The sequence below is a fragment of the Vespula vulgaris genome, chromosome 2, assembly GCF_905475345.1.
Source record: "Vespula vulgaris chromosome 2, iyVesVulg1.1, whole genome shotgun sequence".
Classification (NCBI taxonomy): domain Eukaryota; kingdom Metazoa; phylum Arthropoda; class Insecta; order Hymenoptera; family Vespidae; genus Vespula; species Vespula vulgaris.
In genome coordinates this window covers 10,946,912-10,965,115 of record NC_066587.1, presented here as the reverse complement: position 1 = coordinate 10,965,115, position 18,204 = coordinate 10,946,912, and the positions used below count along the sequence as shown (strand labels likewise).

At 26.1% G+C, this 18,204-nt stretch overlaps 4 protein-coding genes across 6 annotated transcripts; 2 read left to right on the top strand and 2 right to left on the bottom strand.

Moving 5' to 3' along the window:
- Positions 1-150: 150 nt before the first annotated feature.
- LOC127072678 (mitochondrial import inner membrane translocase subunit Tim13-like) lies at positions 151-965 on the top strand. Its single transcript, XM_051013266.1, has 3 exons — positions 151-293; positions 375-443; positions 742-965. The coding sequence occupies exons 1-3, from the start codon at positions 189-191 to the stop codon at positions 838-840; spliced, it is 273 nt and encodes a 90-aa protein (XP_050869223.1). The 5' UTR covers positions 151-188; the 3' UTR covers positions 841-965.
- A 382-nt stretch (positions 966-1,347) lies between these two features.
- Positions 1,348-7,691, bottom strand: LOC127072673 (uncharacterized protein PF3D7_1120600-like). Of its 3 annotated transcripts, none has more exons than XM_051013260.1 (7): positions 7,603-7,691; positions 7,146-7,453; positions 6,904-6,957; positions 6,475-6,741; positions 5,628-6,405; positions 5,296-5,504; positions 1,348-4,921 (listed from the first exon to the last, which is right to left on the bottom strand). In XM_051013260.1, exons 2-7 carry the CDS (start codon positions 7,239-7,241, stop codon positions 4,835-4,837), a joined length of 1,491 nt encoding a protein of 496 aa, XP_050869217.1. In that variant the 5' UTR covers positions 7,242-7,453; positions 7,603-7,691; the 3' UTR covers positions 1,348-4,834. The 3 variants fall into 3 exon arrangements, with proteins under 3 accessions (XP_050869217.1, XP_050869219.1, XP_050869218.1); XM_051013262.1 differs by having other exon boundaries at positions 1,348-1,551; XM_051013261.1 differs by having other exon boundaries at positions 5,296-5,501.
- A 43-nt stretch (positions 7,692-7,734) lies between these two features.
- Positions 7,735-8,829, top strand: LOC127072676 (EEF1A lysine methyltransferase 1). Its single transcript, XM_051013265.1, has 4 exons — positions 7,735-8,063; positions 8,148-8,295; positions 8,380-8,589; positions 8,663-8,829. Exons 1-4 carry the CDS (start codon positions 7,914-7,916, stop codon positions 8,794-8,796), a joined length of 642 nt encoding a protein of 213 aa, XP_050869222.1. The 5' UTR covers positions 7,735-7,913; the 3' UTR covers positions 8,797-8,829.
- A 1,936-nt stretch (positions 8,830-10,765) lies between these two features.
- On the bottom strand, positions 10,766-15,122 carry LOC127072670 (VWFA and cache domain-containing protein 1). Its single transcript, XM_051013256.1, has 9 exons — positions 14,660-15,122; positions 14,231-14,596; positions 13,973-14,149; positions 13,424-13,899; positions 13,161-13,362; positions 12,819-13,065; positions 12,067-12,727; positions 11,627-11,993; positions 10,766-11,466 (listed from the first exon to the last, which is right to left on the bottom strand). Exons 1-9 carry the CDS (start codon positions 15,120-15,122, stop codon positions 10,937-10,939), a joined length of 3,489 nt encoding a protein of 1,162 aa, XP_050869213.1. The 3' UTR covers positions 10,766-10,936.
- Positions 15,123-18,204: the final 3,082 nt, after the last annotated feature.

The following is an 18,204-nucleotide window of genomic DNA, read 5'->3' as shown; positions in this document are numbered from 1 at the left end:
CAAAAATAGAATTGAAATGTGTTTTATTCAAGTTGACTATCCTGTCTAGAGCCAAGATTATAACCTTTTCAATCCCAATTCTATTTGACCGATACCCGGTGCTTGCATCGATAGTGCTTAAGAAGAGCAACGTGAAAACATTTTGATTTAGATTTTACAGAATAAAACATTTTATATTTTATAAAAAAATGAATTCATTATCTACTAATTCGTTAACAGGAGCGGAGAAAAGTGAAATCATGGAACAAGTTAAACAACAAATTGCTGTTGCTAATGCACAAGAATTATTAACGGTACAATTATACAATATTTTTATTTTTACATTTACAAATTATATTTAAATTAAAAGTATAAATTTTATAATATTTTTACAGAAAATGATTGAAAAATGTTTTAAAAAATGTGTTATCAAACCAGGTACATCATTAGATAGTACAGAACAGGTAACAGCACCTATCTTAAACCATTTTATTTCTAAAAATTGTTTTATTATAGATGTAAGTTTTAGCGAACATAATTAATTAATTGTTTTTTGTGAATAATAAAATCTGCAATTCATTTTATTCTATCAATCAATAAGTATTTTCAGTCATAATTCTCTATATTTTTATATATAATTTGATATAATTGATATTATATTTCATATCTTACATTAAAATTAATATTTAATGATTAATATTTTTAAAGAATGTTTTTGATATTATCTTTTTAATGAAAAATGTGTTATTTATAAAATTTCAGAAATGTGTGGCAATGTGTATGGACAGATATATGGATGCATTTCATCTTGTATTTAAAGCATATAGTAATCGTTTACAACGAGAACGCAATAGAATGTAAATATATTATACAATATAAATAAATTGTTTTTTGTTGTGTACATTATAACTCATTGAATGATCGATGGGATAATCTATACATTTGTATAAAGTTGCAAAATACAAATAATATGTTATTCTTCTCTACAGAGGTATAACTTTTGTAACAAATAGTTAAATAATTCATCTTCTCCACAAATTTATAAAACCTATAAAACTTTTGTATCTCAAGATATAAGAATAAATAAGACTAATGTAGTAGATATCAAATTTTTTTTAATTAATTTGATTGAGTTTCTATGATCAAAAAAGGAAATTTTTTTTTATGATCTAACTACATTATGTTTTCAAGAATTTATAAACTTATTGCATAAATGAAAATATATATAATTACATAGATGAACAATAAAAAAGTATTCCATTCCTTTTATATAATACATATACATGCCAAACAATGTATTTTAATTAAAATAAGTAGAAAAATTTTAAATACAAATATTGGAAGGGTGTTATAAAAAACATCTAACAGTTGCAAAAGAGAAAAATTTTTATAAAATAAATAACATATACATGAGTATCGTTACATCATAGTTGAAAATCATAAATAACTAACATAGGTGTTTTGTAAAATCCACAATTCCACAGTATCTATTTGCATTGTTTATAATTAACCATACACACTAAAAGGCACGATATAGCTACCAATATTTCAACGTGGTTACAAGATGATCATCTGCAATTACATAAGATATAGTATGAATGATATATACATATACATATACATATATATATATATATGTGTATATATATAATATAAAGTATAATATATATATAATACTTTATTTGATGAACTTTAAGATTGTGGATTGTGAATAATTATTTCAAGTAAACATAGAATAATTTGTTTAAACAAAATATTGAACATGTGCATGTGTAAATCTGATATATTAATATACATACACAAAATGGTCCAAAACTGTAAAAGCATAAATGTCTTTAACGAATCTTAAATGATGATGATGGATGATGATAATAATAGTAGTAGAAGTAATAGTGTAGTAGTGTAATATAGCAGTATAGTAGTAGAGTAGTAGTAGTAGTAGTAGAGTAAAGTAGAGTAGTATAGTAGTGGAATAGTACTAGTAGTAGTAGTAGTAGTAGTAGTAGTAGTAGTAGTAGTAGTAGTAGTAGTAGTAGTAGTAGTAGTAACAGTAGTGTAGTAGAGTAGCAGTAGTAATAGTAATAGTAGCAGTAGTAATAGTAATAGTAGCAGTAGTGTAGTAGAATAGTAGTAGTAGTAGTAATAGTAGCAGTAGTAATAGTAATAGTAAAAATAATATATGAACAAAATCTTATAAAGGAAAATGTGTAAAAGATATCCAATCTTTTATAAATTATATGTTATATAACTTATATTGTACTAGTAGAATTATAGATCGACTATAATTTAATTCTGCAACAAGAATGTAAGTATATATGCATTACTCTACAGCATCAATAAACTTTTTATCAACCCTTCTACAATTTAAGAATTTCAATAGGATCAATATTAGTTTTAATGTTTTATGTATTAAAAAATATATTGAAGGATTGACAGATTTCAATATGGAACTATTATATCATAAGATGTAGCTTAATATAGATAAATACAAATTCAGGAAAGTTAGTACAAGTTATTCGATATTAAAACAAAAAATATGCAGGTGGAAACTGTTCATTAATATTGAATTGTTGTACTATTAATCATATATACTACCTTCAAAATAAAATCACTATAACAAATACTTATATTGTGTAGTAAATCCTTCTGAGAATTGCTTTCAACACCTATTTTAAATAAAATCTGATGCTGTAATAATTTAATGATAATCATAGATTATTTAAACCGCATAGTCTTTCATAAAATATAATGAAAATGCTATTTTATAGATATGTTCTCTAGATCTAATGAACAAACAAAAAATTATCTTAATAACAATAATGGAATGTATCTATTTCTTATATTTTATAAAATGTGGGAATGTTCAAACCAGTCCTGAATTCTTTCATAAAACTGTATACCATACTGATAACAAGATGTAACCACGCTGATTGGCCAGGAACACACCTGATTTAATAATCATACTGGGATAAATGTCGATTCAGACTAAGAGATCTGTTACACAGTATTATATGATTTTATATAGTAATTTTACTAATGTAACATTTCTAAGAAAAATTAAGGAAACAAAAAAATATATGTTAATGTACATGTAGTACAAAAAACTAGTGTACATGAAGTTTGTAAAAAGTTTTGTATACATTTTGAATAATCTAATTACTATAATCAAATTTATACATGATACATATTATACAAGCATACAATCTCTTCGTCTGAATGAATTATGCCATTTAGCATATGTGATATTATCAGATTTTAGCTGTTAATAAAAATTCTTTTGTAAAGATAGCAAGCTATGTGTTTTTACAAAAGGATTTTGATTTGTCAAGCATCCTGTCAATCCATTTTGAATTGTACTCAGTTATTGCATCATACATAGAGTGAACTTTTCCATATTAAATATTCTTCATTGTATTGGATTGCCCAAAAATCAAGATCCTACCCTATAACTTTTGTTAATTACTAATCTCTTGCAAACAATGTTGCTAGAAGATAGATAAGCACCTAAATTTTCTTGGACAGCTTCAACCTTCATAAATTATTTTAGTTTCAAATATTTAGCACCATTATTATCAAAAAAATAATTTGACGGATTTTTTTAGGCAATCCATTATTAGACGGATGGTTTACTGATATCATAGATATCGCAGCATCTATGTTTAGTTAAATGAGGTAATGAATCATATTCAGTCATAAAATTAGACTCAGGAATTTTTCTGTCAAGCACAAAAGGATAAAATACTGAGATATTCCTTTAAAAAATTAATCTAGTTACTAATTGACTATAACTCAATTAATAGTTTCCTGGTCCTTGAAATATTGTAACACTTATGCAAGTTGCTCATAAGGATAATAATACTAGGCACATACGTATAACATAGAAGGAAAATTGCCTCATACTATGTACCTATTGAAGTCTTTTACTATTGCAATATTAAAATCTATGTTCATTTTAACAATTCATGGCAAATTACATATTTATATACGAAGTAAAAAGATCATTTCATATATGTCACTTAAGACATAGATACTTTTTGTAATAATATTGACATTAATGGCTAATTATGTTTCCCAAAATGATGTGATCAGTTTATGAAGATTCAGCTCTTCAAAATACTGTCAGTCTTAAAACGATGCAAAAAGTACTTTGTAGTTTTTCTTTTCAGTCATTTTACTAAATTTCCTATCCTCCCAAATTTATACTTGTTAACAAGATTGAGAGATTCTATACATTTAGTAGTTGTTAAAAAAAATGTAAAGAATTTTTTATGATGTTAGCAGCCTATTAAGAAGCTGAATTTTATGATAATACAGACATAGATTAAATATTAGTTAATAGTTTCAATATATAGATTTCTATTACTTCGTTTCATTTTTTCTGTATTCACTTCAAAAAGTATATGGATCGGTCATAAACTTAAATATTTTCTTTTTTTATAATAAAAATTACATTTCCCTCTTAAATCTATAAAATGTAGAAAAATACATCATTTAATCTATATAAAATAGAGAAATGCAATGAATAGAAAAATGCTCATAAAGGCATTTTCCTTCCATGATTTTTGCAGCGCGACTTATAAGTATTTAGCCATAGCTGGCAGTGCCTTATTAAAAACTGCAAAATAAATCCGGTAAGTTTCTCAATCCACAATAATTAGCATAGTCTTATACATGATGCCTTAGTATAGGATATCAGTCCCCAAAAGCAGTATCTCTTGTACTCTAGCTTGCTATGCAACAGAATAACATTCTTATCGTTGTAAAGCAACTACAATGTGAGAAACAATTGCCAAAATTATAATTGAACAAAGTGCTTAAGATCCTTAACAGAATCTTACGATAATATCAGTAAAGATTATATCTCATTGCTATAATTTGTAGTAATACCCGTTGTGAAATTTGAAACCTTTTCATCCTTTTCATTTATATTCACACCCTGAAGCTGAAATGGAATTATTCTAAGTAAGAATATTTCCTTGTAAGAAAAGTTTATTTTACAAATAATCAATTTGTATAAAAATAACTCTTGTAGAGGTATTATTAACATACTAATATATATACTCCTTTTTTATAAAAAATATAATAATATACAATAATGTCATGCATATTACTTATCATAAAAACGGAGTATTAGGTTACTATATAATGATCTAAAAGAATATTAAATTTATATACAATACTCTTAAAACTTACATGTTCTTTTTTTCCCAAAAAAGATCATGTCATTTATTGTTAACTTTTATTTTGAGAATGAATACTAGCCATCTATTAATGTAATTAAAAATATTTCGATAAATCTGTATTTAGTTTACTTACGCACGAAGTACTACTCAGTATTTCATCAGTTTCTTCTATTTCTTCACTAATGTCTTCACTACGAGTACTCTGGATTGTATCTTCTTTTTTCACATGTATTTGCACAGAACTGTCTAATTCTTGTAATTCTTTAGATGGACTCTGTTCATTAAAACTACCTGATGCAGATGACACAAAATCTTCTTCATAATTGTCAACATTATCTACTGCTAAAGTCAAACATTAAAAATAATCATTTTATGAATATAATAAATACATATGCCATATATATGCATTTATATATCTTCTGTATCAATGAGAAATAATATATTATCTTTTTTATTTTTCCTTACCAAGTCCAACATCCATTAATTCTTTTATATCATTTATATTAGTCTTTTTTCCGTTTAATGGTGGCAGATCAAATATAGAACCAGACTTATCTAAAGGTGATGAAGATTCAGCTTTATGTACAGTACCAACATTGTCTCTTTTTTCATCAACAATAATTTCTTCAAAGTAAATAGCTTTTCCAAAGTTACATTCTATATTAATCTCTTTTTTATTTTGTACATTATTCATAATATGTAGTTCTTTATTATTTATACTATTTTGTTTTGTAACATCCATGTTTTGATTTTTTTGCATTTCAGATACTATAGATTCATCAAACGTAATTAGAGGTCCTTCTTTATTGAACATATCCATTTGACCAGGTGCAATTGTGGCAGTTTCCTTTACTGTATGATTTATTACATCGTATGTATCAATTTTTTTTATAGAACTTTTATCAGAGTGTATATTGTTCCCTTTATCATTAATATCATCTTTGTCAGTTATGTTGTCAAAAACTATTATATTTTCCCTGAGAGAATTTTTTTCTGTATCATGTGACTCATCTAATAAATCATTATGTAATGTTTGTATATTTTTCTTTTTGTCAGTTATTGTCACATTTATTGGAATACTAGTGCTTTGCTCTGAAAAACTTCCTAGTTTCTCAGAAGAATCATTGTCATTTGATAATGATTCAGTATGTAACATCTTTGGTACAGGAACTTCAAAGGTTGCATTTGCAAAGTTTGTTGACGTTTCATTTGTTTTATTATGTCTACTGTCATTAGATTCCACCTGCAAAAATCATATACAATGTCATAAAAGAAGTACGTAATTATTATTAAGATACATTAAACTAAATACCTTTTGTGTTATGTTACAGATGTTTATATTATTCTTTAAAATTTCTCCAAGTAATGGTTCAGATGAATTTATACCTAATTCTTCACATAATTTATTTCTACCGACATAGTTATATTCTTTTCCAACATATGTTTCCGGATCATATACAGATATAGTATAATCCAGACCAAAATATTCTAGGAACTCCCTAACCAATGAAAATAGTAATTTTCCTTCAGAATTAGCCAGGTACTGTTTTACTGTTTTGTTGAGGAGTGGTTCTGGATTCTAAAAAAATTTAATGTTTTCAATTTTTAACTTTACAATTTCTTTTTAAACTCTTAAATATCTAGGCGCTTTAATATCAAGTATTTTCACAAAATGCACACGAAATTTTCTATTGGAAAATAAAATATAATTCATATTTAATATAACATTACTCTTACCTACCATTACAGATTCCTGTTCCTCCAGAGCTAAAAACACACTAGCCCTTAATTCAGCCTACAAAATCACAAATAAATTCTAAGACATAAGACTGACATAAAAAATATTAAATTGTCGGCATGATCTATATAACCTACATAATCACAAAGAAATTCTAAACATAAGAATGACATAAAAAATATTAAATTGTAGGCATGGTCTGTATAACCTATATAAAACTACCTTTCTTATTATCCTAATCTTACCCGGACTTTCGCGAGAACACCATTATTTTCAAGAGTTTGTACCACTAAATCTCGTAATTCAGTATCCTCCTCCATGGAAATGTTACTGTCTATCATGATTACAAATAAAAATTGTTCCTCTAAACACTCAAGACACGTAAATGTTTACGCTTTCCATCGTGTGTCCTCTTTCGCAACACGTACGGCTGGTGGTATTATAACGGAGGGGAAGAAACAACTCCCATCGTTTCCTTGAACAGTTTGATTAACAAAGAAATCCATCAGATGGCGCGTATTTTATCATTCTACTTATCTTCTTCAGACTTCATCTGCAACATTTTTTAATACAAAAAGAATTTATTTTTTTTTTAATGTTAGATATAGCCAATCTTAAATAATTAGGATTTCATCCTAATTATATTTCCTAAATAAAAAAATATCGTTAAATTCTATTTTTTTATCAAAAGTTTTTAATTACCAATTCTTTCAATATTACAAATTTAAATGTACTGCATAAATTTTTGATATTAACTTCATTTACAGAAGATATATTCATTCTTCATTAAAGAAGATATATTTTAGATGGCACTAAAAACTACATAGGTGCTGCTCTCTACATGTATATATATATATATCAAAATATTTATTTTCACCCATTTATAAAACAAATAATAGATGATATTCTTCAAGTTTGTAGATTTACATTACTAATGTTATGTGGAACTGTTCTTTTTTCTAAGTAGAAATATTCAATTAAAGATATCACACATATCAATCAATTGATGGAAAATGAGCGAAAGTGACGATGAACTATCATTATGTCCTACGACAATATCCGCACTTCAAGAATTTCTCGAAGAAAAAGAAAAGAGAGAAAAGCATTTGACAGATGTATTTCAATCAAATCAATTATTAGATGTATCATTTGAAGAAGATTGGGTAATCAATCAAAAACTTGAAGATATAAGCCATGTTATATGTCGAAAATTTCTTATATGATTATATTTTATTTTTATATTTTAGCAATTAAGTCAGTTTTGGTATGATGAAAACACAACAAATACAATTGTCAAAGGTGCTATTAATTCTACACCTATAGATGGAAAAATAGCATTAATTTCCTGTCCAACTTTATATACAAAGTTAAAAAGAACTTGTGGAGAAAGACAAGGTATATTTTTTTATTATTATATGTATAGTAAATTATATATTAAGAATATAAAAATGAATAAAGATATTTATCTATTCTTTGCAGTTATTTTACTAGAATATGATCCTCGTTTCACAGTATTTGGATCAGACTTTATACTATATGATTATAAATTTCCTTTAAATGTACCTAGAGATTTATATAATATTTTTGATTTAGTCATAGCAGATCCTCCTTTTTTATCTGATGAATGTTTAACAAAAATGGCTGTGACAATAAAGTTATTGTCGAAGAACAAGATTGTACTTTGTACAGGTATTCAATTATATTATAATGATTTTGTATTTAAAAAAACTATATATAATATGTTTCTATCTTATCTATACAGGTGCAATTATGATGAATTTAGTTGAAAGATTATTAAATGCCAAAAAATGTAATTTCATACCAATACATAAGAATAATTTAGCTAATGAATTTTATTGTTATTCAAATTTTGACTTTGATGAAATGCTGAAATGAAATAAAATGCTTTATGTAAAGTTTTATGATTAACTTGCATGTATATTTTCCAATTTCTTCAAAATACTTTAATATTTTATTCTTTATGTTATCACACAAAGAAATTTTATTTTCCACATATTTAACTTTGTTGATTCTGTATGACGTTTCTCAGCTGAAATTTATTTTTCTCTATAAATAGTAGGTAGTAATTTAATAAAAGTAGAATTTATATTGATTTATGCAGACCTATGAAATATCACTGTCAGTTACTTGCCATTCAAGAATTATACTTATATGTATATGGAATCATAGATTATAAGACATAGTTTATCAAATTTAACTAATGAACTTATTTTTCATTTTCGTAATAAAATTAAGAAAATTATTCTATTTACTAAATTGTGAAATATGTATGTATGTATGTATGTATGTATGTATGTATGTATATATATATACATATAGAATTTACTCAAAATTCGGGTATGAAGGATCGTATCGGTTACGTTTCATTAGTTCGGTTACGTTCATTAACTACTTTCCTTTGCATGCTTGATATGGATAGCAGATTGATATAAAATAATTTTTGATTTTAATATTATTCAATAAAGTTATTTCAATATATATGAAACGATCAAATAATATCAATATCCTACTTATTATAATTATTATTTATTAAAAACGACGGAGAAACAATTTTAAGAAACAGATGTTGAGAGTTGTATGTATAATGATCTATCAGACGTATCAAAATTTTTAGATAATTATGTGCGTGCATGTGTATTAATATGTAATATATATTTATATTACTAAATGTTATTATATAAAAGTTTGATAAACGAATAATTTTTAATTCTTTTATTATTTTATTATATCACATCTATTTTTTAAATAGTCATAAAATGGAAAAACAGACATCTATATTTTTGCTAAAAATTTATAATCAAGATAATCAATATATTCTTGTTAAACAGTGTTCTCAAAATTTATGTTATTTAAAATTAAATATTATATGTATAAGATATAAAAGTGGAACATTGTACTTCCAAGTTACTAATATATTTTCTTTACAGAACATGTTCTAATGTAAATAATTGGATCTTCTGATAAATCTCTAAACAAATGTATTAGTCATTATACATACATTGATTTAGAATTACCAGTTTTTCATATTGACTATTTTAGAACATTATTTAAAACACATCATTAACATTCTTCAAAGTATTTGTAAAATATATAAATATCTGATTTTGTTTTTATATAATAGAATAATTTAACAATATTTATATATGTAATTTTAATTCATATAAATGTTGTCTAAAACATGCAAATCAATATTTGTCTAAAGTTAAAATAAATTTTAGAAAAAACTAAAAAGTTCACAACTTGCAAAAATTATGAGCTCAACAAAATGTCAAATAAACTGGATTACTTAAAATAATTAATGAAAAATATAAAGTAAAGAAAAAACTGATATTATTGTTCAAAATTAGCAGAATATGATAATGTAATTGAAAATAATAAAGAATTAGAAGGGATACTTCAAAATGGAATTGTTAATGTATTAAATCTTTTAGAGGTAAAATCTTACAGTCCAATGAAACTTGAAAGAATATAAACTTCATAAATTAAATTTCAGATTCAAAGTATTTTGAAAAGTATATCAACAAATAATATTACTCTCTTATTAATGAATTATGAATGTGTTTTACTAAAAGATTTGATATTAATAAAGATACTCATATTACTAATTTCTGTCATCGAGAGACATTTTATCAGTTATATATAATTAGTACATATTTTTAGAAATTTTCTCTTGTTGATTAAATATAGCAGATAAAGGAGAACTAGAAAAGCGAGACTTAATATTTAATGTTCCGTAATAAAAAATTGTTTAATAAAAAATAACTCATTAAAATTTTGTTAATTGTATATTTTCAAAAAAAATTTAAAAATATTTATTAAAACTTATGAATAAGTAATTGCAGTATATTGCAAAATTATTTTTATTATTCGTATAAAACTCCTATCTATCATATAAAATTTAGATAGTCTTTCTTATATTTAATACTTAATATTTATATGCTAATGGCAATGATGATGAAAATATGTTAATAGGATGATAATGATAATAGAAATGTCGATGATAATGTGAGTTCATTTAGCAACAATTTGTTTCCATGTTGCTATGAACAGTAACAGGTGCTAAAATATAATGTGTAGATCCTAAATTTGTTGTAGGTGCTGGTAAACTATTAGATCGTTTCGTATTATTTAATTCGACATTAGAACCAACAATTAACATTGGTTCTGTAAATATCTGTTGTTCTGAATCATCATGAGGTGTCATAGTGCTGTAACCATGATCACTATCTCCACCAGGTCTTTTGTAATTAGTTGAAACCCTATAAGGTGATATAGGTGCAATAGCATCTCTTATAAAAGAATCTAAATTGTGCTTTGTTTGATCAGGTTCCAAAGGTTCTGCATCCCCCTCTAAATGTGTCATATGCAATACATCAGGTGAAATTTGCACGTGTAAACATTGATGTTCCAAATCTGATTGCATAGAACGCAATCTATAACAACACAATGTAACACCCAAAATTAAAATAAAAACAAGTATGCCACCTGCAACTGGTCCGACTGATGAAAATTCACGAACTACAATTTCTTCTACTGATTGAGAATCTGTAAATGTAAAAATGATTATATATATATATATATATATATATATATATATATATATATATATATATATATATATATAACAGATATGTATTATATTATTATAGATATTATTTTAGAGTCTATATATAAATTTGATAAATATTATATAATCATTACTTACCATGAATTTCATCATTGTAAGGCACTGGAGCTCCAAAAATGCCTTTAAAACATGCAAATACATCAGAACAAAATGGAATTTGCAAAGAAGTTACTCCATCAATATCCATATAACACCATTGACAGCCTACAATACCCAGACATTCCTCTTCTGTTTTATATACTTTACAATCAAAAGAAGGACAGGACTTTACATTTAAATGCTGTGACCAAGAATGTGATAAATGTATAGTTTGTTCGGATAGAGGTGGGCATACTTCTAAGTTAATTTTATGCTGTACACAACTTGAAGAATACAATGAACATTCGCATGGACATTCACATTCAGTTTGTTCCATTCTCCTACAGTTTAAACATAAACGATCTGTCTGAAAAATAAATACACATAAAATAAAAAATATGTACATAAAAATCATTTAGTTAAGGATATTATACACTTACTGTACTACATGGACAAAAAGCTCTTAAAGAATTGCATGTAACATTAACAACTCCAAGAAATACGTTGGTATTAGGTATTGCAGCTATTTGATATTTTATACAATGTTCTCCATGTACTGTATTTGTTAAGACTTCTCGTAAGGACGTATTAAAATGATAATATCTTTGTATAGTACCATCCAAGTAACTAGCACATGTCTTTTTTTTTACAAAATATTCTTGATTTAATATATCATTAGCAATTAATTGCTCTTTATGTGTTAAATGTTGTTGTTCGACTTTACTCATTGGTTGCAATAATGATGGATGAGATACTAAGTAGCCCATATCATCCATTAAAAAACACTTTACTGTTGAGTCCTTACAAAATGGAAACATTTTTATGAGAAGTCTAGAAATGTATCCCATTGTAACATCCATAGACATTACTGCTATAACTGTATTATCATTATTTTGTCCATATATTGAATGTTGAATTGAATGACTCAAAGTTACAACATAGCCTGAACCACCAGCATCTAAATATGGTCCAGTAAAAACAACCTTTCCTGGATATTTTAAAGCTTTTCCATACCAAATTCTACGCTTTGGATCTAAACTAGAATCTATAATTATTCCTGGAAATACTTCTAAAGCACCACTAGTAGTAGCAATAATATATCTAGAATGATAAATTATTAAAATTTTAGTATGCTAGAATGATAAATATAATTTAATAAAAATATTAATATAAGATATATATGTAAATGTACCTTCTAATAACAAATTCATTAATTAAGCTTTCTATATGCTTTTTTTTAAAATGTTCTAAAGCTTTGCTTAGCGTAACAACATCTGGTCTCACAGAATGATGTAAACCTGGATTAGCCAACAATCCAGTCAAATCTTTTATGTATGCCATGTAACTTTGTACAATTACACCTGAATTTGTCTCTAGTAACTTAAGTTGTTCCATAGGAGACTGGAAACACCATGGTGAAAGATATACTACTCCACTAGCTAAACATTTAATTTAATGTAAAACTATTATAAAATATTATATATATATATAATATATAAAGTCAACAAATGAATAAATATTGTATTTTTCTTACATAATGCTATGATGTTATTTTGATGAATACATAATACATCTTCGTTGATGGTACCATGTGATATAAGATCAAGAGAATGATATAACAAATTTTTAGGTAATGTTGGTATATTTTTTATAATAGACATTGTTACTTCTTCATTCACAGATACTAAGCATAATATTAAATCTTTATAAATTAAATGTTTCCACATATATATTTTCTGTAATAAAAAAATAAGATATAATTTATTTTATTAATAAAATATTAATTTAATGTAATACCTTTTTACTTTCATTTATTTGAACGTCAATGAGACCTTCATTTTTTTCAACCATTGTTGCTGTATCTTCACTACTAATATTTTCAATATCTTGTAAATATACTTTTATTGGTTGCTCTGTTATCATTTCCATTCGCGGGAAATCTTTATGAATCCAAACTACTTCTTTGCTATCAAACAATATACCATAAGCATCTGGACCAATATTAAGATATGTTAAATCATCTAAAAAATCTTTTAATGTTACATCTAGATACAGCAATGTAACATTTGTGATTAATCCAATAGACGTAGACATCATTTTACTATAAGGTTCAAAGTATGGATCTGAGAGGTAATATTCCTTTATTTCATTATGAGAACATTTTATACCAGAAAATAATCTTGATATTTCAAATCCAAGCACATTTTGAGTTGGAAGAGTTATAATACTATCATTTTTCAATGTATCTTTAATACTGATATATTTTCTCTGATCTATAACAAATCATTTTTAGCATAAATTTATATAATAATATATGGATATTACATATATGAAATTATAACATACCTGAAAGAACGAGTATAGTTCTCCAGTATGCATTTAATTGCATCGCTGATATTTTATTAAAAATCTCTTGTGCATTTGATGGATCTTTTAAAGTATTAGTTAAATGCAAAAGAATAACTTCCCCTTGTATATTGTGCGTCAAAGCATTCAAATCTACATTTATAGTCTGATTGGTACCTACAATATTTTTAATATAATTACTGTATTATATTATTAATTAATTAATTATAATTTAATTAACCATTTTAATTCTTCTACCTCTTCTAGTAAGACTATCTATATGACGTCCTAATTGATATTTATTAATATCAGTTGCCTTTACAAGACCATCTTTACAATATACAAAACCATTTCCAGCAAGACCAATAGCAGTAACATAATCTTTCTCGGATAACATATCAATTATAGTTTTAGCAGTAATTTGAATCAAGATAAGATCTTCTTCAGATATAAAGGTACCATGTTCTAATAATAAAATGATATTTTTTGCTGAGCAATGTTGAGATAATAATAATGGTCCAATATTATGTACTAAACTAGGTGGACCACATATTCTTCCTGGTGGATATAACGGTAGGACATGTAAATTTTTCCATCCTTGATCTTTTAATTTTGCAGTTAATTCTGAAATATTCACGAATACATATTTTATTTATCTTTACTCTTCTAAATTTTTATATTACATACCTGTTGTGATTTCAGAACATATATCCGATGCCTCATTCTGAATACTTTTTATATTATTTTCTTCATCAGAATAAATAGAATACATTCGTTTTTTTAATAAAATAGGTTCTATAATTCGATTACTTTTTTGTAAGAGATCGACATGAGACAATAATTTGTTATTTAATTTATGTACTAACATATTCAATGTATTTTCTAAATTATTAGTGATATTTGAAAATTCCAAGTTGTCAAGTACTTCTAAAAAAGTTGGTATACCAAGTTCCTCATTGGTAATAGAAAGAAATACATCGGACAACTCTACAACAATATCATGTAAACATGTTCCATTCAGAGGTTCAACATTCATTTGTTTACGTTCAGATGTATCTAATTGGCAATTGACACTTGTATTTGTATTATCATTTCCATGCACTAATACTATTATAGTGATGAATAAACATAAAAATGTCGTCAAATCCATTTCTCAAGGCCTCTTTTGCCAATTAAATATAATTATTTTAGTAGTAAACTCATTAATTCCTTTTCTTTCCAATAGTATTTCTTCATATTGGCTGCACACAATTACAAAATAAGCATGTTTGCAAAATATGGCTTTGTTGTGCATATTAACAACAGTATGTATATGAAAGACATAATGTTAGAATATATAACATAGAAAATCAAAAAACAAGCACTGCTACTTTTGCCACCAAACTGTTGTAAACTAAGAACGCTTTAGGGTCAAATTCAGTGTCAGAAGGGGAACAAAAGAAAAAGAAAAATAGAGAAAGATATATTAGGTAGGATAAACGTTATAAAATTACATTTTCGTTATAAAATAACATACATATTGATCTATTTAATAAAAGGTAAATTTTAAAATATTCAAGTCAAAATACATAATATTGTTTATTATTTATTAGTATACGATGACTATATTCGAACAATCCCAAGAAGAAGAAATCACCGGAGATGTTTTCTAGGAAGATAAAAGTAGAATCCTGTAGAATCACCAATCAGATTCTCTATATGAGAAGAAATTTCAACACTGAGATCCAGAGAATAAGTACTTAAAGGAAGCATCCTTTTATAGGGAATTCTCTAAAAGATCATAAAGAATTTAAATGAAATTTTCAACAATATAACAATATGATTTACTTTAATTTTTTTAGCTTCTCTCTACTTTTTTGAAATTACAATTTAATTGAATTTATAAATTAATATCATAACCCAATATATTAACTATATCGTTTAAAAAAATAATTCTTGGTTTTCACCATAGACGGTTATAGATAGCATTTATTATCGTATGGTATATTTGCGACAAGGTCTTATTTGCACCACCTATAGTCTGAAACTATAAGTAAAAGTTTCTAAAAATCCAAGATACAGTTAGTCAGTTTATAAGCTAATACATGTTTAGTCATATCGTAAGAAGATTAAGTAATAAATATATATACTTTGGTTTATTACTGATATCACGATTTGTATAAAATTTCCATTACTTTTTTTCTCTATTTTTAAAGAGAATAAAAAAAAGAACCCGTAAATTCGCTACAATTGTTTTGATATCTTAACGTTGGCACTACTGAATTGGTGAGTGTAGCGTGTCCTGTACAAAATAATACGAATTTTTAACTTTGAAAACAAAGAAGATTCGATGGTTCGTGCAATAGCTGAAGATAAATTATACAGAGAAAGCAAAATTTGAAATACTACATCTTTTTAGTATTTATAAAGATATTTTCTTTTTATTACATTAAGTAATAGAAAAACAAGCTGTAAACAAGAACTTTTAATACGGCTTTTAATACGGCTAGAAATAAATTGAATTGAACAAAAGCAAATTATTTGCAAAAAGAAATCGTTTATTAAATACATACATATCATATACACACGTTTGGCATTTCGGCGTTGGTAACACTGGATTTAATCACGCGAGTCTCCAAGCAACCATCAAGGAAAAAGGGTCTGAATTTTCTTCACTTCCGTTTCGGAACTTGAATCGTAAAGAATACTTTTCTCTTGTACATAAAGCAGATAATTAAAGAGAGTACTTAGTGTATGATTCGATAAACGCATTAATGAACTTAATGTTATAATTTATAGAATATTTTTTATTTCATCGCCGCACGCAATCCACATAAAATTAATGGCGATCATCTTGGATGTTGTTTATCGTAGCAACTAAGTCATTACTTAATTCTCTCGCGCACTTTGTCAATATTGCTATAACTCCTGAATTTTTTTGAGAAAGCTTTGTAACCACAAGGTGCGAAATATGTTATCTTAATGCTAGCTTCAACAAAATTTCTCACCCTCTTTAACAGCACGCAACCCTATCCCAAGTTTCATTTCTTCTAACAATGTATATAGTTGAATAGATCTCGGTGAGTGTTGCCTTAACTTATTTGTATCTCCTTTAATTGGAGATTGTTCTAAAATGTCATCGACACATTCAAATAGCGCACTATGACACTATAAAATAAAATAATAAATAATATGATTGAACAGTGTTGTTTTTAAGTTTTCATATTTTTCATGATTGGTATTTATTTTAAAATATAAAATTTTACATCATCTGAGAGTATCGTTTAGGCCGTAAACTCTCTAGAAAAGTGAACCAAAATTTCGAATGATTATGCTGAAACGTGAGCTTCACATTATGGAATTCATTTGACTGTAAAACCAATGACGTGATCATTTAGCGATCTTGAAATTCCTCATTATGTTATAATCCTATTGGATTCAGTCATGTTTCCTTTTCTGATTTCATTTAACCATAAAGCGCAATTGATCTACCGCTATTTATTTTTTGTAGCCACGTGGTTTTTCTTTGCCAACGTCTTTTCTCTTCCTTATCAGGGATCTTTTTTGTTATCTATTCTATATGCAAGAAAAGATTATTCTTTACAATTCAAATCCTGAAACGGAAATGGAGAGAAACGAATCTCTTCTTTCTTTGTTGCTTGGAGGATTGCATAACAAAATACAGAAACGAAATTGACGGTAGGTACATCCGAGCAATGGCCAATCCAGTAGTGCCAATGCTGAAAAACAATACGTAAATATACGTTCTTATAACATTTATATATTTATAAATGATATTCTATTTTCAAGAAGATTGAAATAGACAATTAAATAAATATTTTATAAAATATATTGACAAGATTGTAAGATTTCTTTAATAATTATAATTCAAATCAAGTAATATTCACGTAATATATTAACACGAATGTTATCATGCATACAACAAATATTGACAGAATCATGCGAGATTGATATATATCGTTTAAGAAGGCTTAAGAAGTAGAAAGTGTTTCAATATCACTTACACGCATTGTGCACGTATCTATTCCTTTCATCACTAAAAGCCTCAAAGGTTTTCAAGCAACCTTGTACGGAACAGTAATTGCACTTTAATTAAAGGCTGAGTGCAATAACAAGGATCTAACGAATTGTCACGTACGATCTCGTTGATCTTTCACGGTCACCAATCATGCGTCCATTTCTCCAATGCTTGCCCTTATATACACCAACACGATACTATAGGCGTTTGTAAT

Bases quoted from the DNA above. Each gene is read 5' to 3' on its own strand.
- LOC127072678 (XM_051013266.1), top strand. From the start codon at position 189: ATGAATTCATTATCTACTAATTCGTTAACAGGAGCGGAGAAAAGTGAA. The intron at 294-374 runs GTACAATTATAC...ATATTTTTACAG, and splicing joins ATGCACAAGAATTATTAACG to AAAATGATTGAAAAATGTTT. The intron at 444-741 runs GTAACAGCACCT...ATAAAATTTCAG, and splicing joins CATTAGATAGTACAGAACAG to AAATGTGTGGCAATGTGTAT.
- LOC127072673 (XM_051013260.1), bottom strand. From the start codon at position 7,241: ATGATAGACAGTAACATTTCCATGGAGGAGGATACTGAATTACGAGAT. The intron at 6,958-7,145 runs GTAAGATTAGGA...GTGATTTTGTAG, and splicing joins GTGTTCTCGCGAAAGTCCGG to GCTGAATTAAGGGCTAGTGT. The intron at 5,505-5,627 runs GTAAGGAAAAAT...GTTTGACTTTAG, and splicing joins ATTAATGGATGTTGGACTTG to CAGTAGATAATGTTGACAAT.
- LOC127072676 (XM_051013265.1), top strand. From the start codon at position 7,914: ATGAGCGAAAGTGACGATGAACTATCATTATGTCCTACGACAATATCC. The intron at 8,064-8,147 runs GTAATCAATCAA...TTTATATTTTAG, and splicing joins TATCATTTGAAGAAGATTGG to CAATTAAGTCAGTTTTGGTA. The intron at 8,590-8,662 runs GTATTCAATTAT...TTATCTATACAG, and splicing joins CAAGATTGTACTTTGTACAG to GTGCAATTATGATGAATTTA.
- LOC127072670 (XM_051013256.1), bottom strand. From the start codon at position 15,122: ATGGATTTGACGACATTTTTATGTTTATTCATCACTATAATAGTATTA. The intron at 14,597-14,659 runs GTATGTAATATA...TGAATATTTCAG, and splicing joins ATGTTCTGAAATCACAACAG to AATTAACTGCAAAATTAAAA. The intron at 13,900-13,972 runs GTATGTTATAAT...GATTTGTTATAG, and splicing joins AACTATACTCGTTCTTTCAG to ATCAGAGAAAATATATCAGT.